Source organism: Hylobates moloch, unplaced genomic scaffold, assembly GCF_009828535.3.
Source record: "Hylobates moloch isolate HMO894 unplaced genomic scaffold, HMol_V3 SCAFFOLD_19, whole genome shotgun sequence".
NCBI lineage: Eukaryota > Metazoa > Chordata > Mammalia > Primates > Hylobatidae > Hylobates > Hylobates moloch.
In genome coordinates, this window is record NW_026652294.1 from 63,578,094 (window position 1) to 63,600,158 (window position 22,065).

The 22,065-nt window shown below is 38.1% G+C and overlaps 1 protein-coding gene and 1 pseudogene across 2 annotated transcripts in view; one reads left to right on the forward strand and one right to left on the reverse strand.

Annotated features, from left to right (window-relative positions):
* Window positions 1–21,373, forward strand: part of LOC116458394 (uncharacterized) — a 103,290-nt gene extending 81,917 nt beyond the window's left edge. For both annotated transcript variants that reach the window (XM_058431625.1, XM_058431627.1), the window contains exon 4: window positions 20,443–21,373. In XM_058431625.1, coding sequence (XP_058287608.1) covers window positions 20,443–21,056 — 614 coding nt within the window. In that variant the 3' untranslated portion in view covers window positions 21,057–21,373. The remainder of the gene's footprint in view (window positions 1–20,442) is intronic.
* Window positions 47–20,023, reverse strand: LOC116458395 (putative histone PARylation factor 1-like; annotated as a pseudogene).
* Window positions 21,374–22,065: the final 692 nt, after the last annotated feature.

Sequence of the window (22,065 nt, forward strand, 5' to 3'; positions counted from 1 at the left end):
GCAAACAGATTCCTCTTCAACAGATTTTATGCAAGAGGTAAAAGCTGGCCAGCAATTTTATGAAAATACTGAAAAATAAAAATATAACATTAAGCAGATAACATAGCAGATATCCTAATAAGTAGCAAAAAATATATTAAAAAAGCACTTGTTTAACAAAGGCTACTTCCAAAATCATTTTAGCTATACCCTCAAGTGATTAGTGAACACAATTTAGGGACAGGCACCTGGCATTCAAAGAGGCAATCTTGTTGCTCTAAAAGACTAATGACATATCTTGAAAATAAAGAAAACCAAATTAAATTTGAGTTTCCTTATTCCCTTAAGTTTCATCAACTTTTTCTCACCCCAAACTATGCCCATAAATGCTTTTTATTCTCTCCAGTGTATTCCCAGTCAAAAGTTTAGGTTTTATTTTCCTTCATTGATTAGGTAAGAATAGCTATGCTGAAAGTGGGTTTTCAGGCCATAGTCCCTTTAGCCTCAAATTCCTTCTCTCCCCCATCCCCAACATGTACTGCCTCCCAATCCCTGTTAAGAGTCACTGCCTTAGGTTTATCAAAAGATTTTAGATTACTGCTATTATCTACATATAGCATCTTTTTGTTGATTATAATAAACATTTAGCCCTTAACATGTGGTAAGTACTGTGCTAAACCTTTTTATAATTCTTACATGTTATTTCATTCTCATAACAATCAAGTTTGCTACTCACTGGTTCACATCTTACGGCTCTACTTATTTATGGCTAGGGCCTCTCTAGCAGGTCAAGCACTACTCGGATTGGTTAATGACTGTCATTCTGGCTGTTAAACATTTTGATTATTTTTAATGATAACTATCTATGAGGTGGGCAAAGAAAAGTAGTATAATATCGTTTATAGCAGGGTTCTCAAGATGCACACCCCTGACCAGGAGTATCAACTCCACTTGTTGGAAATGCAAATTCTCAGGACCCACCCTGTAACTCAGTCAAACTTGGGGAGGGTGGGGAGAGCGCCAGTGGATGTTTGGACAAGCCCTCCTGATGACTCTGATCATGCTAAAGCTGGAGAGCTACTGGTTTAGTCTTGCTCCTCCCAGTGTCGTCTGTAGAGCAGCAGCATTACCGTCACCTGGAAGCATGACAGGTATGCAGTCTCAGATCTCATTCCCGACCTACCGATAGAGTGCATTTTAACAATATCTGTAGGTGAGTCACATGCATTTTACAGTTTGGGAATTACTGCACTGATTTAGGCACTGACTCTGGAACCAGACTACTTGTGTGAACCTGGGCAAGATGCCTTGCCTCTCTGTGACTTGGTTACAAAGTAGGTTAAATGAGAATTAAATGATCTGCGGATGGGTATGCACTTGTGCACGTGTGCAGATACAGCTTACAGGTAAAGAAACAGAAACAAAGGTGTTGGAAAGCTTGCCCAATCCTACACACTGGGGAGGATGTGATTTACAACCAGTTTAGCCCCATAAGCATGTCATGCTGGCTACACCTTATTGTCTCCTTGACCTTCAGGCAGCTATCGTTGAGTAAGCACTGGTTTAGCTATTAAGTAAAATTGTCTTATTTAATGAGCAATTAGTTAATGGTAAAACAGCATCTCTTATAAAGGTTAAATAATTTAAAGTATATTTTTCATCTAAGAATTCAAGCACAATAACAAATACCCCCACCACAGTAGAAATGAAATGGAGCCTAAGATGTATGCACACATCCCCATACTTAGCCCCAAACGTATACACACAGCAAGAAGGCAACATCCCTATAATGTGTCTAATACATAAATTCACTTTAAGCCTGAATGCAAATAATCTTGGTTATTCACCTTTGCTAGAATGTAAGATGAATTTCACAGGTTTTTAGGACATCTGCTTTAAAAAAAAATCACTTCAAAAAGTTCATTTTGAAATACAAGCTGAATCCCTATCTTACCTCTGCTGGAATTTGGGGGTATAAATGTGCATATATTCGTGTGTGTATGTGTCGCGGGGAGAGGAGGGAGGTGTGGGGGGGGGTGGCAGGTGGAGGTTTTTTTTTTTTACTCACATGTGAGCCATAGCAAAAGAGGGCCATTCCCAGCTCAAGCCCCGTGCCATAATCACATTCATCATTAGCAAACTTCACAAAAGTCATCATTTCCTGAATGAGAGCAAAAGCTGTTAGTCTCTCATCATCACTTGCAGCCTCAACTATTGTCTTGCAAATTCTCTTGAGGTCAGCTGAAAGAAATCAATAATATAGAAGATTACACAGTTACAAAATGAATCAGTCTTCAAACGTAAAGAAACTATAAAGAGGGTTTTTCCTCCTAAGACTTTTTGTACTAGTACAACTTGTGCCACCTTGGGTAGTAATCTGCAGCACTGTAATTTAGAATGGCAATTTGGTAATTTTTCCACTTATGATTCAAGCTTAAAAATGGCTTAAAGGTTTTTTAGCGACTATTTCACAGGATTTAGTCTTTTTTTTAAATTTTTAATTTTTATTTATTTATTTATTTATTTATTTTGAGATGGAGTCTCGCTCTGTCTCCAGGCTGGAGTGCAGAAGCACGATCTTGGCTCACTGCAACCTCTGCCTCCCGGGTTCAAGGGATTTTCCTGCTTCAGCCTCCCAAGTAGCTGGGATTACAGGTGCGTGCCACCATGTTCAGGGGATTTTTGTATTTTTAGTAGAGACGGGGTTTCACCATGTTGGCCAGGATGGCCTTGATCTCTTGACCTCATGATCTGCCCTCCTCGGCCTCCCGAAGTGCTGGGATTACAGGCATGAGCCACCACGCCTGGCTACAGTCATGATTTTTTTAAAAGTCTATTCCATGGTGGCAATCATGATTTTACATAAGCTTTAAAGATTCAGCAGACAGGTCCAGGAATTGGCAAACTTGGGCCAAACCTGGCTCACCCCGTTTTTAACTACCCTCAAACTAAATATTTTTACATTTTTAAATGGTTGAAAAATAAAACAAGAATGTGATAGATTATGTAGCCCACAAAGTGTAAAACATTTACTATCTGGCCCTACATAGAAAGTTTGCCTTCAACAACCCATAATTAGGCTTGTTGGAAAACTTCCCAAAAGTAGGGCAGTTTCTAGGTTTGTGGTGTCTTTTATGGAGGCAAATCACATAACCAGTGAGCTTTTATCAAGTGGTAGTCTTCAAAGACAAAAACAGGCCCAACTACAACTACCATCATAACCCTTCCAGTTTCCATTCTTCCTTTAATTCATGTTAGTGGCACTATTTTTAGGTCTTTCCTTAACAAAACATCTGTACAAATATTCCACTTCTTTGTGCAATTCAGTGAAAAGTTTCCAAGGCAGAGGAAGCACACAACCCAAAAAGCAAACTCCAATTTTAAAGGCTTCTCACCTAAGTCTCTATATCTTAAAGCCCTTTTCTCTCGAATCTCCCTATTCTCCCAGTCTCTTGCTTCTTTCATCATCCTTTATTAAGCTGCCAGAAAGGGCAGATTATTCAAAGAAAGTTATTACACAACTGCTTACCACTTGGGAAAAAATGAAGTCATTGTCTTCTATCGTAATCTTTATATCAAGATAATTTACAGCTGGATTTCAGAATTAAATGTAAAAATAAAACCATAAAACTACTAGAAGGTAAATTAAAAAAATAATTTTGTGATGGAGAAAAGTTGACTGTATGAAAATAAACTAGTGAAATCAAGAACACAAGACAAATTGATAAAATATATCTGCAAAATATAACAGTAAATAAAAATTAATGTCTTTATAAAGAAGTCTAACAAAGGAAAACACTAACATCCAAGTTAGAACACATGTAAAAACAAGACTAATTCTAACCCTGATAGAAAAATGGGCAGAGTTCAGGCAGTAAAAAAAAAATACTATGGCCAACTAAAGTAAAAAATATTTAACGTCCTTTATAATTAAAGAAATGCTAATTAAAACAATGCAGAATTTTATACCTACCAGCATGGAAAAAACCAAAAGGACTAAAGAAAACTCCATAAAATTAGAAACAAGCAAAGAAAAACTACACACACACACACACACACACACACACACACACACACACAAACTTTGGACCTGGTAATACTATGTCTAGGAATTTCTTCTAAAAAAAAGAACCAGATAAGTATGCAAATAAAGGTATAAAAGGATATCTATGGCAGGGTTGTCTGTATTTGTGAAAAATCTTAAGCGACCCAAACTTTGAACATAAGCATAGTATTCTGCAGCCACTCAAAATTATGAGGTAGATCTTAAATTGGCAATATGAAATGATAAACATAACATATTCATAAGTGTAAAAGGTGAGACATAAAGCAGTGATAAAAAGACAGCAGTGCTATAGTTGCCAACTCAGGCTGAACAACATACAGTAGGAACTATGGTAGATGTATGTTCAGATTTTTTACAGATGATTACTTTACTAATTGTCCATAAAGAGGCATCAATTAAGAAGTCATCAGAATCATAATTTTATTATGAAGAATAAGATTACAAACTTAGGAAAACTGTATAGGAGTGGATGACATCCTGAAGCATCAGATCATAGGTGGATGGAGTGACACACCATCATTTTATGCATATTTAACCAATGTTCCTTATGAGGAAATCTAGGTACGGAAAAGGGGAAGTGGCAGAGAGCCAATTAGTAAGAAGATGGGGTGGAAAGAATGCTAAATACAGAAAATATGAAGTTGGGTTTTGCATGTGTTATTTAAGATTTTGGGCAAGACACACAAACCTCTATAACCCTCAATTTACTTATCTATAAAATAGGATGATAATCCCAACTTTGCAGATTTGTTGTAGGGAATAAATGATATAAGGACTCTGCATTCCAAAGTATGCTAAGTTACTGTCAGTATAAAAACACTGATTTCTAGTGTGCTGTACAGTGCTCTATCATACTAGAGTGGATATATTCTTACAGGCAAGGACAAAGCCACTAACTCACATATACTAGTGGAACTTATTTCTTCAGTAGAAAAATATCAATTAAATGAAGATCTCACAAAAACAACAGAAGAACAATCTTACAATAACAGAAAAGGGTTTCAAAGTATAATCAACGGGGGTGGATTAAAAACATGATTGTCTTGTAAGTTCTTTTTTGTCTTTGTTTTTACCAGCTATTTTTGTATAAAGAACATACTAAAACGAAACTTCATGGGGGATGGGTCTAGGACAAAAATATTTATGAAATTTAAACCTGAATCATATCTTATTTATGGGGAAGAATTAAGAAAATCTCCTCTGAAACAAATTATAGCTTGTGGTAGACAAATAAGACTGATAAAATAATTTGCTAACAGCTATTATGTATATTGATGCTGAGACTTTAGTCAAAACAAATTAGGAATACATTATCTAGGCTACAAATGCTACCCTTCCTCCTAGTCACAAGGTGGGAGAAGCTTCCTATGATAACCAGAAAGGTAAATGGCAATATAAAATCTTAACTTTTAAAATGCCATGTTGTAATGAGTTTCATTAAAGTGTACGTTTTAAGAAACTTTCCAGTCTATAGGACTAAAGAAAGAGTGCCTAGAACTTATCAGAATATCACCCTTGCAGCTGAATCAAGATTAGAGAAGGAACTGAAGCAAGATTTAATGCCTAAGTACACTAAGGTACTTCATTACCAGCGCTAGTTTATTAAGGAATAATAAGTTCTCCATTTAGCTTAGAATATTCAGATGAACCAGCAAGGGCAGACAAACAGTGAGAGGCTGGAGGAGACTGGGGAGCCCTCATTCCAGTGACAAGTGTTTTTTTCTTCCCCAGAGGCCGTAAGAACAAACTCCTACAGAATTCTCATTTACTTCAAAGCAGAAATCTTCCAGCTTGTCATTAACTTACTCTGAAATCTATAGCAGAAAACCAAAAGAATCCAACACTAAGAAGTATTTGCTCCTTTACAAAATACTCCCCTCACACTGCAGACATTAGGAGAGATGCAAAACGAAATGATGAGATGAATAAGGAAAAAGGAAGAAGCACTGCTTATATACACGTTTACTGAAGAAAATGTACCTATGTAAATTTCATTATGTACAAAGCAGCTTTCACTTAACTTTATGAAGTGATTAACTGACAAAACAAGATTAAAAGAGTGGTAAATACTGGCATGAATTATTCAACCACAGCAGTGATATCACCAGTTACGCAATTCAACCAGTGTACCAACCCAAAGGAGCCATCTGACCCCCGTTTCAGTGTCATCCTCCTAGCACCCCTAAGGGACAGCACCCAGCTCTTAAGATAGGGCTAGAGAAGAGAAGGGCAGGGTAGAGATGGGAAAGAATCAAGAGGGGAAAAAAATCTGCTAAATAGCAAAACAGAGACCAACAGATTAGTCATACTTTCTTATCTCTGTTTCATCTTCATGGTTCTCTGTTCCAGTGAGTACCCCAGTTCTCTGGCTGTTTCTGTGAGTTTTTCATCTATGTTTTTCAAGAGATTGGTTTTCTTCTTATCTGTTACTTCTTTAAGTTTTTTCATCAAATATAATCTTAAAAAGAAGTAAAAGTCCTCATTATGTTGCAGGCCACTATACTAAGTACAAAGACCTTTGGAAGTTGAGCCAAGTTAAAAATGTCAAATTCCGTGCAAGAATAAGTCCACAGAATACTTACCAACACTTTTCTCAAAATCCCTAATAGTTTTCTTCAAATAAGAGAAAAGCAATATTAATAAAAACTGCCAGTAACAGAGAAAATATTGTTCAAATTTATATTAGCACTCTAATGTCTACAACAGAGATATAAGAAATAGTTACAAAGCTGAGATTAGTCAAGTTTTAAGTTGTATTACTTGATACTAAGATATGGCATACTACTTTGGAGAAGTCTGACCTAACAGAAAAAAAAGTAGACATCAAAAAAATTTTTCAGGGGCCGGGTGTGGTGGCCAACCGCCTGTATTCACAGCTACTCAGGAGGCTGAGGCACGAGAATCACTTGAATCTGGGAGGCAGAGGTTGCAGTGAGCTGAGATTGTGTCACTGCACTCCAGCCTAAGACTCTGTCACACACACACACACAAAAAGCGAAATTCCGTCTCAAAAAAAAAATTTTTTTTTTGCTCTTATTGCCCAGGCTGGAGTGCAATGGCAAGGTCTCAGCTCACTGCAACCTCTGTCTCCCAGGTTCAAGCGACTCTCCTGCCTCAGCCTCCTGAGTAGCTGGAATTACAGGCACCTGCCACCATGCCCAGCTAATTTTTGTATTTTTAGTAGAGACAAGGTTTCACTGTGTTGGCCAGGATGGTCTCGAACTCCTGACCTCAGGTGATCTGCCCACTTTGGCTTCCCAAAATGCTGGGATTACAGGCATGAGCCACTGCGCCTGGCCTTTTTTTTTTTCATTTTTAAAGAGAGGACCCTGTTACAGTAAGGTCAATAGATTTTTTTTTAATGTTGAAATTTGCGTTAAGAAAAATTTAGAAACCGTAAAAGGAAAGCAAAGCTACATTATAAGCTTATACAAAAGCATAATCCAAAGTAGTTTTCAAAAGTATATAAATATACAGCATGTTAATACCACTTATGGAAATAATTTTATATTTTATCATAAACAGGTTAAGATTTTTGCCATCAATGTAAAAGTTCAGGAGTAAAGTAAAGAGTGGGAAGGGGTGCCAGACTCCCAGGAAGAAAGTTGCAGGGAGTAACAACTCCTAGGAAGAAACTCACTTCTATTCACTGCCAGCATCTGAGAGTTTGTAGTATTCCCTACAACACTGTTATCAAAGGGCTTAGAAAATTTATAGTAGATGCTAGTCTTAGCTTCATTTTACTTATCAGGAAAAAAAAAAAGGCACAGAAGATAATCAACTTACCCAAGTTCAGAGAGCTAGTGGATTAAACCAGTAGAGTTACCAGTACAGCTGGTAGATTAAAGTGCCACCCACTATTCACAATAGCAAAGACTTGGAACCAACCCAAATGTCCATCAATGACAGACTGGATTAAGAAACTATGACACATATACACCATGGAATACTATGCAGCCATAAAAAGGATGAGTTCATGTCCTTTGCAGGGACATGGATGAAGCTGGAAACCATCATTCTAAGCAAACTATCACAAGGACAGAAAACCAAACACTGCATGTTCTCATAGGTGAGAATTGAACAATGAGAACACTTGGACACAGGGCGGAGAACATCACACACCGGGGCCTGTTAGGGGATGGGGGGTTGGGGGAAGGATAGCATTAGGAGAAATACCTAATGTAAATTATGCGTTGATGGGTGCAGCAAACCATCATGGCACATGTATACCTATGTATCAAACCTGCACATTGTGCACATGTACCCTAGAACTTAAAGCATAATAAAAAAAAAACAAACTGCCACAGAAACCCAAGCCACCAAAATCTAACTTCTGATTACAGCACACAGTTATACTAAATCTTACTTTCAATTATTACCAGCTGTATGTCTAGAGGATATGTTTATATCAACCATAAAATGCAAATTTGATGTCAGTCTTATGTGACTCAATCTTTACAGTCTTCCTCAACACTCTGGCATGGCATATAGCTATTCAAGTACCCTGTGCTGTGTATTTCCACACTTTCACACACATACTGCTCCCTTACCTAAAACATCCTTCTTTCTTTTCTTTCTAGTAAGTTCTTAGGCACCCATCAAAGCCCACATAAAATATCCTCTTTTACCTCCACCACTACTGAAGGCACTTGGTAGCTGCCTTCTCATACATATGATATTATTATGAACTATCTCTGTAAGTTTTTGTCTGTGCCTAAACCTACTCTAACACTTTGCTGTGTGATGCTTAAAGATAAAGTGCAATGTGCAAATGAAGCCATAACCATGAACATGAACATTTTGTGCTGTTACTTTAAATCCATTAGAATGCCTTGAATGCAAAAGAATTTGTACCCATGCATGTTAGATGGCATCATGCAATGGCCCTTTGGAAATAGTGGTTCACTAAATTATATAGATGTAAATGTTGAAACTTATGTATCAAATTCACTCCACTACATAACATTAGAAAAAAAGCTATCAAGCTTACAGTGGTATTAAAAGTTTCTCAAAACCTTGAATTTTATCACTTGCAAAAAATAGTCAGTTGTTTTCTTTGGTTCATTTGAAAAAATTTCTGCCAGTATCTAGACCCAAATAACCAGACTTTGTCAGTGAGTCAGTCTTTCTAAAAGTGGGAAAAAGTTCATCTCAAAACTCAATCATACAAGTGCTTTTTTTTCCCTTGAGACAAACCACAGTACTTCAGTATGAGAAATGCTTTCTATGTATTTCCTATTTCACCACAGAATGTTAAAGAGATACACTCAATGGTAGACTGCTAACACATGTATACTCCATCACCGACGTTTTTTTCCAGGGACAGGGTCTTGCTATGTTGCTCAGGATAAACTTGAACTCCTGGGCTCAAGCAACGCTCCCACCTCAACGTCCCGAGTAGCTACCATGTCTGGCTCCATCACAAACATTCTTAAATACTTTTGCATGTACTGCTGTGAATAATGCAATGACTGTTGCTACTCTTGTGGTACTATCTTGATTCCTGCCAAGATGACAACAGTATTATCCACCATTACCTTTGTGCCATTGGTGCAAAAATAATATTTTATTATCACAAATAGTTTTGACCCTAAAAGTCCCTGACCCAAGGTCAAAACTATTTGCCCTAGTTATTTTAGGAAAAAAATAAGGCAGAAGGAAAAAAAATCATTCCCAACTTTGTTGTTCAAAGATATTTAAAAATTGAATACGTTTATTTCCAAATGCATTACACAGTATGAAATGGGATCATTCTACACTATTGTTATTTGCCCACTTCATAACAAATTCAACAAATCAATACCAAGGTATTATAGTATATGGATAGTTTATATTTACCTAATCTCCTCTATTGCTGGATATGTTGCCAATTTTTCATTTGATAAACAATCTGTAATAAACACACATATTTCTGTATCTGTCCAAAATCCCTTTGATGAATATCCGGAAGTGGAATTGTTAACTTAGGGGTATAAATGTGTACTTCACACGGTACCTGGCAATATCATCTGTCAAGAAATCTTAGAATACGGTGCTTTAAACATTTTTCAAACTGCTTTCTACAAAGGTTTTACCAATTAACACATCAGTAACGGTTCTTATATCCTAATCATCATTGGTTATTACCATTCTTCAACCTTTAAAAATCTTTGCTGGCTTAATTTTCATTTCTTTAGTTACTATTAAATCTTTCAGAGACAATTCTTTCTCTGGGCATAAAAATTTGTTGATCAAAGGTCTGCCTTGAAAGACCTTACTCCATCTGCCATAAAAATAAAATTTAAAATATATAAAGAAATCAAGTGTTCTGACTAGCTGATTTAAGGAGGTGTTACCCAAAAAACTAAAACTGTTATACTTTAAAAGTACTAAAATAGTTATATCTCAAGTAATTTTTTTACCACTGTGTTTGAGACAAATTATTGAAGGTAGTTCCTCAAGTAGTCACTTGCTGATCTTCACCTAAATTATACATATTATCACTGATGTATTTTTTTTCTTTTTCATTGTCTGTGTTCTCCAATTAGCTAAAAAAAAAAAAAAAGGATACCCGAGGAGTCTAGGGTTATGTTAAATGACCACTATTATATTATCTTTCTTTTAAAAAAAGATTTCTATTAAGACAAACATAACTAATAATACAAATGAAAACTTAGGTTTGTTTTTTTAAAAAAGACAGTCTCACTATGTTGTCCAGCCTGAAAAAATTAGGTGTTTTTACGTGCCAAGGTATTGTAGAATTAATATTTATGGAGCATTTACTATGGGACAGATACTATGCACAGAACAAAGCCTCTGCCCTCATGGAACTGAGATGCTAGTGCAAGAGACAGACAGTAAGCAACAGTTTCTAATAAAGATGGCACCAATTTAAATTGAATAATAAATCCAAAGAGTTTAAAAGAACTTACAAATTACAAATAGCAAGCAAGGTTTTATAGGAAACTGAGAGGTATTAGAAAAGGTATTAGAAAAGAAAGAACATTTTTGGACATCTACAATGTAGCTGCCCTGTGGATACACCAGTAGTATGTACGTAGCACAGTTTGAATTTGCTTTACTGCAAATTTGTATTATCAAATCACAGGGAACAAAAGCCCTTTAAAGAGATAGTACTAAAAAAGGTCAAATGAAACATAATCTACTTGTATTTGAAGTGATAAAGTTTGCTTTCTTCATTACAATGCAAACTACACAGCCGCTGAGAAATGAAATCATTTCAAGTCATGCCTGTGGCTGATATAGCATAGACCGGCTCACTCAGCTCTATTCCAACCCCTTCCCCATGAAAGTTTGCTGCATTTCCCATACTACTCTTCAGCCCAGGCTCCACATGGGATCTAGCTTCTTCCAAGCAGCTGCAATAGTTTGAAATCTCAGAGGCAGAAGAGATACCAGGAGGAGGCTATGCTTCCACAATCTCCATCAGTGAGCACTGCTGGAGAGGCATCTGATAGTTCTGCAGCAGCTGTAGCTGAGATCCCAGCACCTGGTTCTTAGCTTTATGGGGGCTGAGAGGCAAAGGGTAGGGCATCCATTTACCTGGCACAGGTTATATCAAAGATAATATGGTCCTAGAGCCACCCATTGTGGCAGCAGTTCTTGATTTCCCAGCTTCCTGATGGTGGCAGAGAGATAAAATCCACTGTGAGCCACACAACTGTCATTCCTGGAAGCTCAGCCTGCCCCCTCAGCCATTCCAAGGATTTTATGAGCATCTCTTTTTACTTTATTAAACCTTTCTGTTTGAACTATACACAAGTAATGAAATCTTAACAAGTGTTTAAAATCAGATGTCTAAAAAAACTTGATTTTGCTATGGAACATCTGAGGTCGAGTATTATTAAGTAAAATAGCTACATTAAGAGGTGTAGTTTTTGGTGAAGAGTGACAAAATAACAGTATAGATAAGACTGCCTGCAAAAGTCATGGAAATTATCTTTAGAAATCTGCAATTATGGGCTTTTGTTTTTTTTGGAGATGGAGTCTCACTCTGTCGCTCATGCTGGAGTGCAGTCGTGCAATCTCGGCTCACTGCGACCTCTGCCTCCTGCGTTCAAGTGAGTCTCCTGCCTCAGCCTCCTGAGCAACTGGGATTACAGGCGTGTGCCACCATGCTCCTGGCTAATTTTTTATTTTTAGTAGAGATGGGGTTTCCCCATGTTGGCCAGGCTGGTCTTGAACTCCAGATCACAGCAATCTGCCCACTTGGCCTCCCAAATTGCTGGAATTGCAGGTGTGAGCCACTGTGCCCAGCCCCTCAAACCCCCTTTGTAATGGACTAATATAGTATAAACATTGTAAAGCTACATAAACATAAGAGAAATTGAGATAAAATATTCTTACTTGACTGCAGCAAATACATTATCTCCATTTGGAACAATTATACAGTTTTTCTTTGCTTCATTTATACCAACATATACAGGAAGTTCATCAGGAGAATCCCTGTTTGAGCAAAAGACATTAAAAATTTAGCTGCCCATAATTTATATTATCAGGTAAATGGGATTTTAGGTCTACAGACAACAACTTACACCTATTTTTTTTTTTTCTCTTTTTTAAGGCCTCTTTTATAAGGGCATTTTTTAAAAATTGAAACAAATTTATCGTTTTAAGCTCCAAGTTTCTTTGGAACATCTACGATAAATCTTAACTTATATAATGGAACCTAAAACTAAGATTCTTAGGACCTAATTGCTTTTATACTCAAATACAAAAAAAGGAAAAACAAGAAAAAGGATTGTAAAACATTGGAGATGAAAGGATCCTATTCACGTATATAACCAATCCTTTTATTTTAAAATGGAGGAAACAAATACTGAGAGGTTAAATTACTCAGCCAAGGTCCTAGTAAGTTAGGACCTTGGCTACAGTACAATCAATTCCTAGCCCCAGGTGCATTCTACTGTACTACAGTACTTCTTCCTGGGCACGTTTCTTCTATTACCTTACATTTAATCTTCACTTTAAAGGAAGCATCTCTACTGGTACAAGTGGACAAGGTATTTTCCTCCTGAAGTTTCTCTATTTCCTAACCTTCTAAGTATCTTGCATGAATTCATTTAATTCTCATAATATTCCTATCAGGTATGTACAATTATTATCCCTATTGTTACAAGACTGAGTCACATGATACAGGGTCACACAGACAATAAACAAGAGGACAAGTGTGACTCCAGAGATCACTCTTAGCTCCCAGTTGCCACTCTGGCACCTGGAAGCACATAGCTTATGAAGCACAAGTCACAACAGCTGCTCTAAATTATCTTTCTTGGGCCAAAAGAGTTATTCTGAACCCAAAAGGGGAAAAAATAGTTTATGAGGAAAGGAAAAACCAGTGAGATTAAACCTAAAGAGTTTACCCATCCTAGGGAAGGTTAAAATGGTAACAGCAAGAACAACAGATGGCTCATATATCCAGGGGAAAATATGCCTTTCACCTTGGGTAAGGCTAGTGAATAACTATTTATCCCCATTCACAGGACAGGAGCTGTATTTTAGAGGTAAAGAAAAGATGCTTTACCTGAAATACCCCATGTGGTACCGAGTTTATCTCTAATAATAATGGTCTGGAACTCAGCAGGATCATAGTAAAACCTCCAATGAAGGTTAAAATTCGGGCCTGTTGATTTTTTTCTTCATTTTATGTTTCCCAGCAAGGATATTATAAGGATCAACTAATTGAAGTCCAATGCTTGCAGAAAGTGGATCTATAAAGAAAATAAATTTAGACAATACTTTCTGGAGACAGGAAATAATGCTTTTAGTGAGTAAACTATAAGCTATTGTCTTAAAAAACATTCTAAAGTAAAAGAAAGTCTTGAGTTATGTGTGAAGATGTCAGTTACAAACATTCAATGGAAAAGAAGTCAGAGTAACAGAAAACAGGATTTCCTCTGAAATTTACCACTGTATTAACATCTCAAACATTCCTGTTGTTTTGTATTTTAGCCAAAGCAAGACTAGTTTGTATTCCTATAGGCCTATTACCACACTGCAATTAGCCTCAAATACTTGTAGTACACACAGGTTAAGGGAGAGAAAGATAGCAAAAATGTGTGGATTAAGAGTAGCAAAAAACAAGCCATGCACGGTGGCTCATACCTGTAATCCCAGCACTTTGGGAGGCTGAGGCGGGCTGATCACCTGAGTTCAGGAGTTTGAGACCAGCCCGGCCAACATGGCAAAACTCTGTCTCTACTAAAAATACAAAAATTAGCCAGGTATGGTGGCTCATGCCTGTAATCCCAGCTACTTGGGAGGCTGAGGTACAAGAATCATTTGAACCCAGGAGGCAGAGGTTGCAGTGAAACGAGATCACACCATTGCACTCCAGCCTGGGTGACAGGGTGAGACTCTGTCTCCAAAAAAAAAAAAAAAAAAGTAAAAACATTTGTATCCCCCTTTCCTCTACCTCAGCTAATCACACCAGATTCCCCTCACTCTTTGACAATCTATTTGGCCAACCCCAACCCTAGATGATTGTCATCTTCCTTATTCACAGATCACAGTCAGTGTTACTAAACCACAAAAACATGAAGTCTGTGCAATGTACAATGTATGACTTCAAATGGGTCCTTGCTGCTTCCAAGAGGGAGGGGAGCACTCCAGTCAGGACCCAGTTTTATAAGGAGGCAAGGATGAAGAAAGCAAAAAAATTCCTGTAAGAGGTAATAACATGAATAGAAGCATGGAGATAATTGGACAGGAAAAATAGTTCAGCACAACTGGAGCTTAGGAGAGCATACACTAATTTTTAAAGCAACAAGAAAACTAAAACCATCCATCTCATTAGCCAAAGATAACACGGTTAATACTCTAATATACAGTAACAAATTTCCATACTCTCCACCCCCATGAACAGATACAAATATGTAACAAACTGAGATGGATTGTTTTGTAATCTGCTTTTGTCCTCCATCCTGACCCACTTAAATTTTTTGAATATTTTCCATGCTATTCAATGTTATTTTACATGATTTTTTAATAGGGCATGATACTGCATTATAAAGAGGTAACCATCTATTCTCTTACTGATGGACATTTACTATTTCTTTTTTCTGTTCTAAAAATGTTTCAGTGAACATCTTTGCTAATGTTTGTACAGACATGACTATTTTTAAAGAAACTGCTACACAGTTCTGTTCTGATCTATTGGCAAAATTCAGAATATGTATCAATATACATTTCCATCAGTAGTGTATGACAGTGCTTACTAGTTAAAAATTTTAAACAGTACAAAAGGCATATAGTGCAAAGTAATGATCACCATTAACAGTTTCTTTCTCCTTTCAGGACAAAGTAAGCACATAGAAAAGTATACAGGGATATGTGTGTACTCCCCCCTTTTTAAAAAAATACTAATAGTAGCATAAATCTATACACTGTTCTTTTTCAGTTAACATATTTCAGGCATGATAGTTTATTATTTCCTAAAAATCTGCCTCATTCTTTTAAAACAATTAAGATCTACTGAAGAGATGTGTTATTGGTAGGCATTTAAGCCATTTCCCATTTTTTTGTTTAAATATCCTCAAATAATTCTTAGTTTATCTAATCCATAAGACAAGATTTTTTGTTTGTTTGTTTTCTTGACTGGTATTTCTCTTTTTTTAAAATTATACTTTAAGTTTTAGGGTACATGTGCAAAACGTGCAGGTTAGTTACATATGTATACATGTGCCATGTTGGTGTGCTGCACCCAGTAACTCGTCATTTAACATTAGGTATATCTCCAAATGCTATCCCTCCCCCCTCCCCCCACCCCACAACAGGCCCTGGTGTGTGATGTTCCCCTTCCTGTGTCAAGACAAGTTCTTGGAAGCAGAACTGTTAAATCATATTCAAACTCCTGCCACATATGAAAGTGTTTACCTTCACATTCCCCCAGAATGTGATGAAATTATTTACCTTTGCCCATAAAATAGGTGACAGTGGCATTACTATAGCATTAATCTATATGTCTTACTATATTTTCTCTTACTAGAAACATCTTGGAAAATATTCCTTTTCTATGAACTGTTTATATTCTTGGTTAGGTTTTTTTTTTTTTTAAATTATTTTATATATATACATTTTTTTTTGAGACAAGGTCGCGCTCTGTTACCTAGGCTGGAGTGCAGTGGTGTGATCTCGGCTCACTGCAGCCTTCACCTCCCAGGTTCAAGTGATGATTGTGCCTCATCCTCCCGAGTAGCTGGAACTACAGGGGTGTGCCACCACACCCAGCTAAGTTTTGTATCTTTAGTAGAGACAGGGTTTCACTGTGTTGCCCAGGCTGGTCTCGAACTCCCGACTTAAAGTGATCTGCCTGCCTCGGCCTCCCAAAGTGTTCGGATTACGGGCGTGGGCCACCATGCCTGGCCAATTATATTTTTTAGAGACAGGGTCTTGCTCTGTCACTGAGGCTGGAGTGATCATAGCTCATTGCAACCTTGAACTACAGGGCTCAATGAAGGATCCTCCCATCTGAGTCTCCCAAGTAGCTAGGACTATAGGCACATGCAAACCACGCCTAGCTTTTTTATTTTATTATTTTTATTTTTTTGTAGAGAAGAGGTCTTGCTATGTTGACCAGGTTGGTCTCAAACTCCTGGTCTCAGGCGATCCTCCTACACTGGGATTACAGAGTGTGAGCCACCACACACAGCCCATTTCCTATTACATTACTTTTTCCATTTATACAAGAATGATTCTGGAGCAACTCACCAGCTGGTTTTTCAGAATCAAGTTCTTCACAGAACTTCCAGAAGTGATAGAAATCTTCAGGTAAAGAGAGCTTATAATGATTTTATACTTCTTTTCGAAGGTCACTGGAGACCACTGGAGACATCAGCTTCACAGAATTTATTTTTCTTCACATCAACTGTTTTTTCACTCTGAAAATTGACACACAAAACTTCAGTTCTCCAAATTGTCTTTAGTAATTTCAGTAACTCTCCTTGCATTAACAGTATCACTCACTCTTGTTCACCCAACTCTATGAGATAGTATATGTGTTTTCTTTAAAACTCTCTAAATGGTAATTGAGTAAAATCTGGGAATTCATTTGAGCACAGAAAAACAAAGGAGTTTATATGGTGGTTAAGAGGAATACATACAGCAAGTCTTTAAATATAGTTTCTAAGATAATGGAAACCACGAAAAACAAAAAGGTAAAAATGAAATGGTAAAGAACAGGAAGAGAGGAATAAAGAAAGGGCAGGTTTTGCCCTCTTTTGGTTAAAGGTGTGAGTCTTTTAAACAGATTCATTGATCACATCAGAAACAAATAGTCAGAAGTAACTGGATATAAGCAATTCATCAGTTAAAAAGCTGTTTCTTCAGCAACATCCAGAGTTGCGTCTGAGCTATTCACTACAATCATTACCCATCCTTAAAAACAGATACCTCCCTTTTGATTTTCCAAATAAAGACGGAAGGTTAGTGACAATGTTAAACATCCACAGTTCCTAACAAAGTTAGCAGAATAGCACTAAACTCTAGGACAAAAATGCAATTATTTCAGAAAAGGCCTTTTAATACCAGGATTAGGTTACAATACTCATCTTTAGCACCACCACAATATAGATTCAGTATGCTAGGTTTTATAATGCCTATTAGATATTTGATAAATTTCTGTAAAGATAATATGCTTAATTGGAGGTTACATATGTTTAGTTTTCTAAGAGGCAATCTGTTTTTCTTTCTAGGAACCTAGATTCTTTCTTTTTGGATTAAGTTCTTCCTTTTTTATTCTTCCTACCTAGAGCAGTGGTTCCCAACTGGTGGTGATTTTGCCCCCCCACCCCCGCCCCCTGCCCAGGGACATTTGGAGACGTAGTTAGTTGTCACGAATTGGAAGAAGGGTGCTAGTGGCATCTAGTGGGGCAGAGGCCAGGGATGCTCAATGTCTTACAATGCCCAGGATAGGCATCCTCAACAAAGACTACTGGCCCCAAATGTCAACAGTGCTAAAGTTGAGAAATTCTGAGCTAGATGTTTCTCATATTTATATTCTTCAATTTTCCCAGTAGGCTGAAGTTTATTAATGTTATGTTAGGTATCACTCAATATCTACAAGATGTATTTATGAATCAGATGACATAAGAATGATCACGATGGCAATGATTTCAAGAGCAAACAGAACAAATGCCTATTGGTAGAATAGTTATAAGGCTTCCAAACAATAGACTATTACACTTAATATTACATTTGACCCTTGAGCAACAAGGGTTTAAATTTTGTGGACCCACTTATACATGAATTTTTTTTCCAACCAAATGCAGATTGAAAAATAACAGTATTCTTAGGATGTGAAATCCACTTAGAGAGAGGGCCAACTTTTTGGATACTCAGGTTCCACAGGACCAACTTTGGAACTTGGGTATGTTCGGATTTTGGGATATGTGAGAGTCCTGGAACCAATCTCCTTCATTTACCAAATGGTTACTGTATGGCTACACAATATGGACCTATCTATATTAAATATTCTTAATGAGGAAAAAAGTTCTTGATTATATGCAGCATGATAGCCTTTTTATGAAGTTCAAAAACTAAAAATAAATATTGTTTAGGTATACATTCATAGGAGGTAAGCCTATTTTTAAAAGGCAAGGGAAAACAAAATTCAGGATAGCTACACTGAACATGAGTGATAGGAAGAAGGCTGAACGGAGAGGAGAGGGACATGTGTAAGATGTAGAGCTACTGTTTCAGTTTTGGGGTTGGGCAATGGGTTCACAGGTGTTTGTTATATTACTTAACATAAATAAGCTCAAAAACAATCATGAATTGAACAATAGTAACAGTTTATTGTGCCAAGGATTATAATGCATCTGATTTAAAAAAGAATTACGTTGAATGAAAAGGCTGTTGAAAAATGAATCCAAAAGTAAGAATCAATAGCAAATAGTAATAGTAAAGATAATATAATAGTAAAAACAAGTAGTAAGTCATACTTATTGAGAACTTATCTTGTGCTATTTCACTGTTCTAAGCACCTTCTGTGAATTAACTCATTTAATCCTCAACTATCTCATGCACTAGATACTATTAACCTCATCTTACAGCTGCTGAGGTTAACTTCCCTATGTCCCTAACTAGGAAGTGGAAGAGAAGGGATTTAAACTCAGGTTTAAATCTGGCTCCACAGCAGATTCTCAACCACTTCATGTTGCTTCTCCAACTGCAAATACAGAACAGTAGAACATATGAAGTCCTGAGCTATCCTATCTTCTGTTTTTATAGCTGTCTTTGGTCAGACTTTCAAAGACTGGCTCCAATTGAAGATGTTAGAAAAGACTTACTCTGCCTTGCTGAAAGGCAGTTTTGCTTAATGGTTAGGTTGCCTGGGTTGACTCCTGACCCTGATTTCCAACCTTAGGCAAGTTACTTAACCTCTCTGTGCCTTGTTTTCTCATCTGCAAAAAGGGTATACAGTACCTCTATCATAGGGTTGTTACAAGGAATAAGTTATTATATGTAAAAATACACAGAACAGTCCTAGCACATAATATGCAAATGCTGGCCATTATGGTTATAGTCTCTGTAGGCTCACCTTCATTTCTGGTACTGTATTTCTAGTTAAGCACCTCACGCCACCAAAGCAGTTCTTCACTGAATCTTCAAAGAATTTTTTCAGCTCCGCCTTAACTCACACACTAGTTCAGCATCTCCATATCCCTAACAACTAGAATTTAGGACAGCTGTTCCCTTCAGAGGCTGCATTTCTCCTTTACACTGGTATTCCTAGAATGCATGACCCAATATGAAGAATGCCTATACACCTGGCCCTTTACTAGTTAATTAAGCCCTCCAAGAATGTCTCACCCTGTCCGATTTATAACATCGCCAGACTAAGTTTTCTAAAACTTTAGTTATCACAGTGGCACTTCCTTCCTGTCTGATTCCCCTTATTGCTACTGTAGTGGTTACAGAACTTCCGAAATCGTAGTAAAGTATGAGATAGTGCACATACTTTTTCCCCCTACCCCTCATAGTGCTTTTATGATCAGGTCCCTCTTACTTTCCCATTTCTCTGGCTCCAGCCAAGCCGAAGGCTCCGCTATGCCCAAACATCTCCTACACTTTTACGTCTCAGACTCTTACTTCTCTGCCTTCAAAAGCCATTTTCAAAGAGTTGCCTTAAAAGCCTTTTTTAACACCCCCTGGAACTTGTTAAATCCTCCTTCAGTGTTTCCATAGCACTTTCTACACACCAGCGTTATAATCCCAAACAAAAAAGTCTCTAGAATGCATATTCGCTTGTGTCCCTCCTCCCCAGGCTGGAGGCTCTACATGGAGCAGGGGCAGGCGGGTTGACCCCGAATCCGCAGGGCCCCACACAATGTCTGGTATGTAATCTATCTGGGTGGGCGAATGAATGAAACGTTGGTTGCCTTTATCTGTTTCCCCAGGAAATGCGCCAAGAGGAGCTGGGCAGAAGATGCAGAGGCGCTACTTTCCTGGTCCAATCCCCTACAGAGCGCGAAACAGCGACCCGGGCAGGGTTCCCGCAGCAAACCGCAGCCCCCGGACACACAGCAAGCTTAAGAGTCACTGCATGAATGAAACGCGCTGCCTCCTGGTACCCTGGCTGTCACCCAAAGTGACCTGCATAGACCGCACAGCCTTTTTGGCAGTATCTGCGGCCCCGCGCCGGGCCTGCGCTTCCAGCTACCGCCCACCATTCTACAGGTGCAGCTCCAGCCTAATTCTCCGATCCGCGGCCGCTTCCGAGAGCCGCCAACTGCTTCCGGGTTCAAAAGCCTCCAATCCGAATCCCAGCGCCGCTCGTGCGCGCCAATTTAGGGAAAAGGCCTCGCCCATGCCTCGCCCCCTGAGACCTGGCGCCCGGCGCATTGAGGCCCGGCCTACTCCCCTGCTGGGCACGGAGAACGGGCGTCTTCTGTCCTTGTGGTCCCCTTCTAGGCTTTTTGGGGCATCTTCCAGGGTCACTCCAGAGACCCCCCAGACTACTGAATCTGAATCCGTTAGGGTGGTTCAACCTTCCTCTTCAGGTGTCTACTAGTGGCAAGGTTGGATGTATGCGGCTGCCCTCAATACAGCCCCTTCCTTGTTTTTTCTTCATTTATGTTTACTTAAAATATTAATCCTTTTCTCCCTCTCCTCCATCCCTCTCCCTCCCCTACTATACGGTTATTGGCTTACACTAATTCATTCCCGATGATCTCCGAGAAGGAAATAAATGTCTGTCTGTCTCTGTCTCTGTACCGTCGTCTTCTTGGTACAATGTGGACTATTTTTTCTCTACACCCCAGTTATGCAAAGTGTAGTCCCTGAACCAGCAGCCTCAGCATCCTGAGGGAATTTGTTAAAAACGCCAAATCTCAAGCCCTACCCAGACTTACTGAATCAGTATCTGCATTGCAACAAGATCCCCTGGTAATTCCTATGCACATCAAAATTTGGAAGGCACAGCTCTCAACTGATGTCCTTGGGTCTCCTTCACATCCATCCTGGGAAGGTTTCATTCCTCATTCCTGAGGTGAGTTCCCTGTTTCCTGAATCTGTGTCTTTTTCTTGATTATATACCCTCATATTGTGGAATATATCCGCCAATAGTTCCTTGAGGGAGGTTGCTTCCAGGTCTTTTTTCCCACAGAGCGTGCAGGTCTGGAACTGTTTTTATTCTGGCTGAGCACAGAGTTCTAGGTTGAAAATAACTTTTACTAGGGATATTGGAGGACTTGCTCCACAATATTTTAGCTTCCAAAATTGTTGAGAAACTACGTCATTGCATTTCCTTCTCCTTCTCAGGTCACTAAATTTCTTGATATGTAACCCGCTTTGGTTTCTGTTTTGTTTTGTCTCAAGAAGCTTTAGGATCTTCTCTTTATTTCCAGTGTTCTAAGACACAATCGAGTGTCTTGCTTATGGGTCTTTTCTCATTCCTACTGATCAGTTTTTCAATCCTGAAACACATGTTCTTCCGTTATGGGGATTCTCCTGGTATTATTTATTTGATCATTTCTTCCCGCCTTCTCTTATTGTATCTCATATTTTTTGAAATTTGTTAT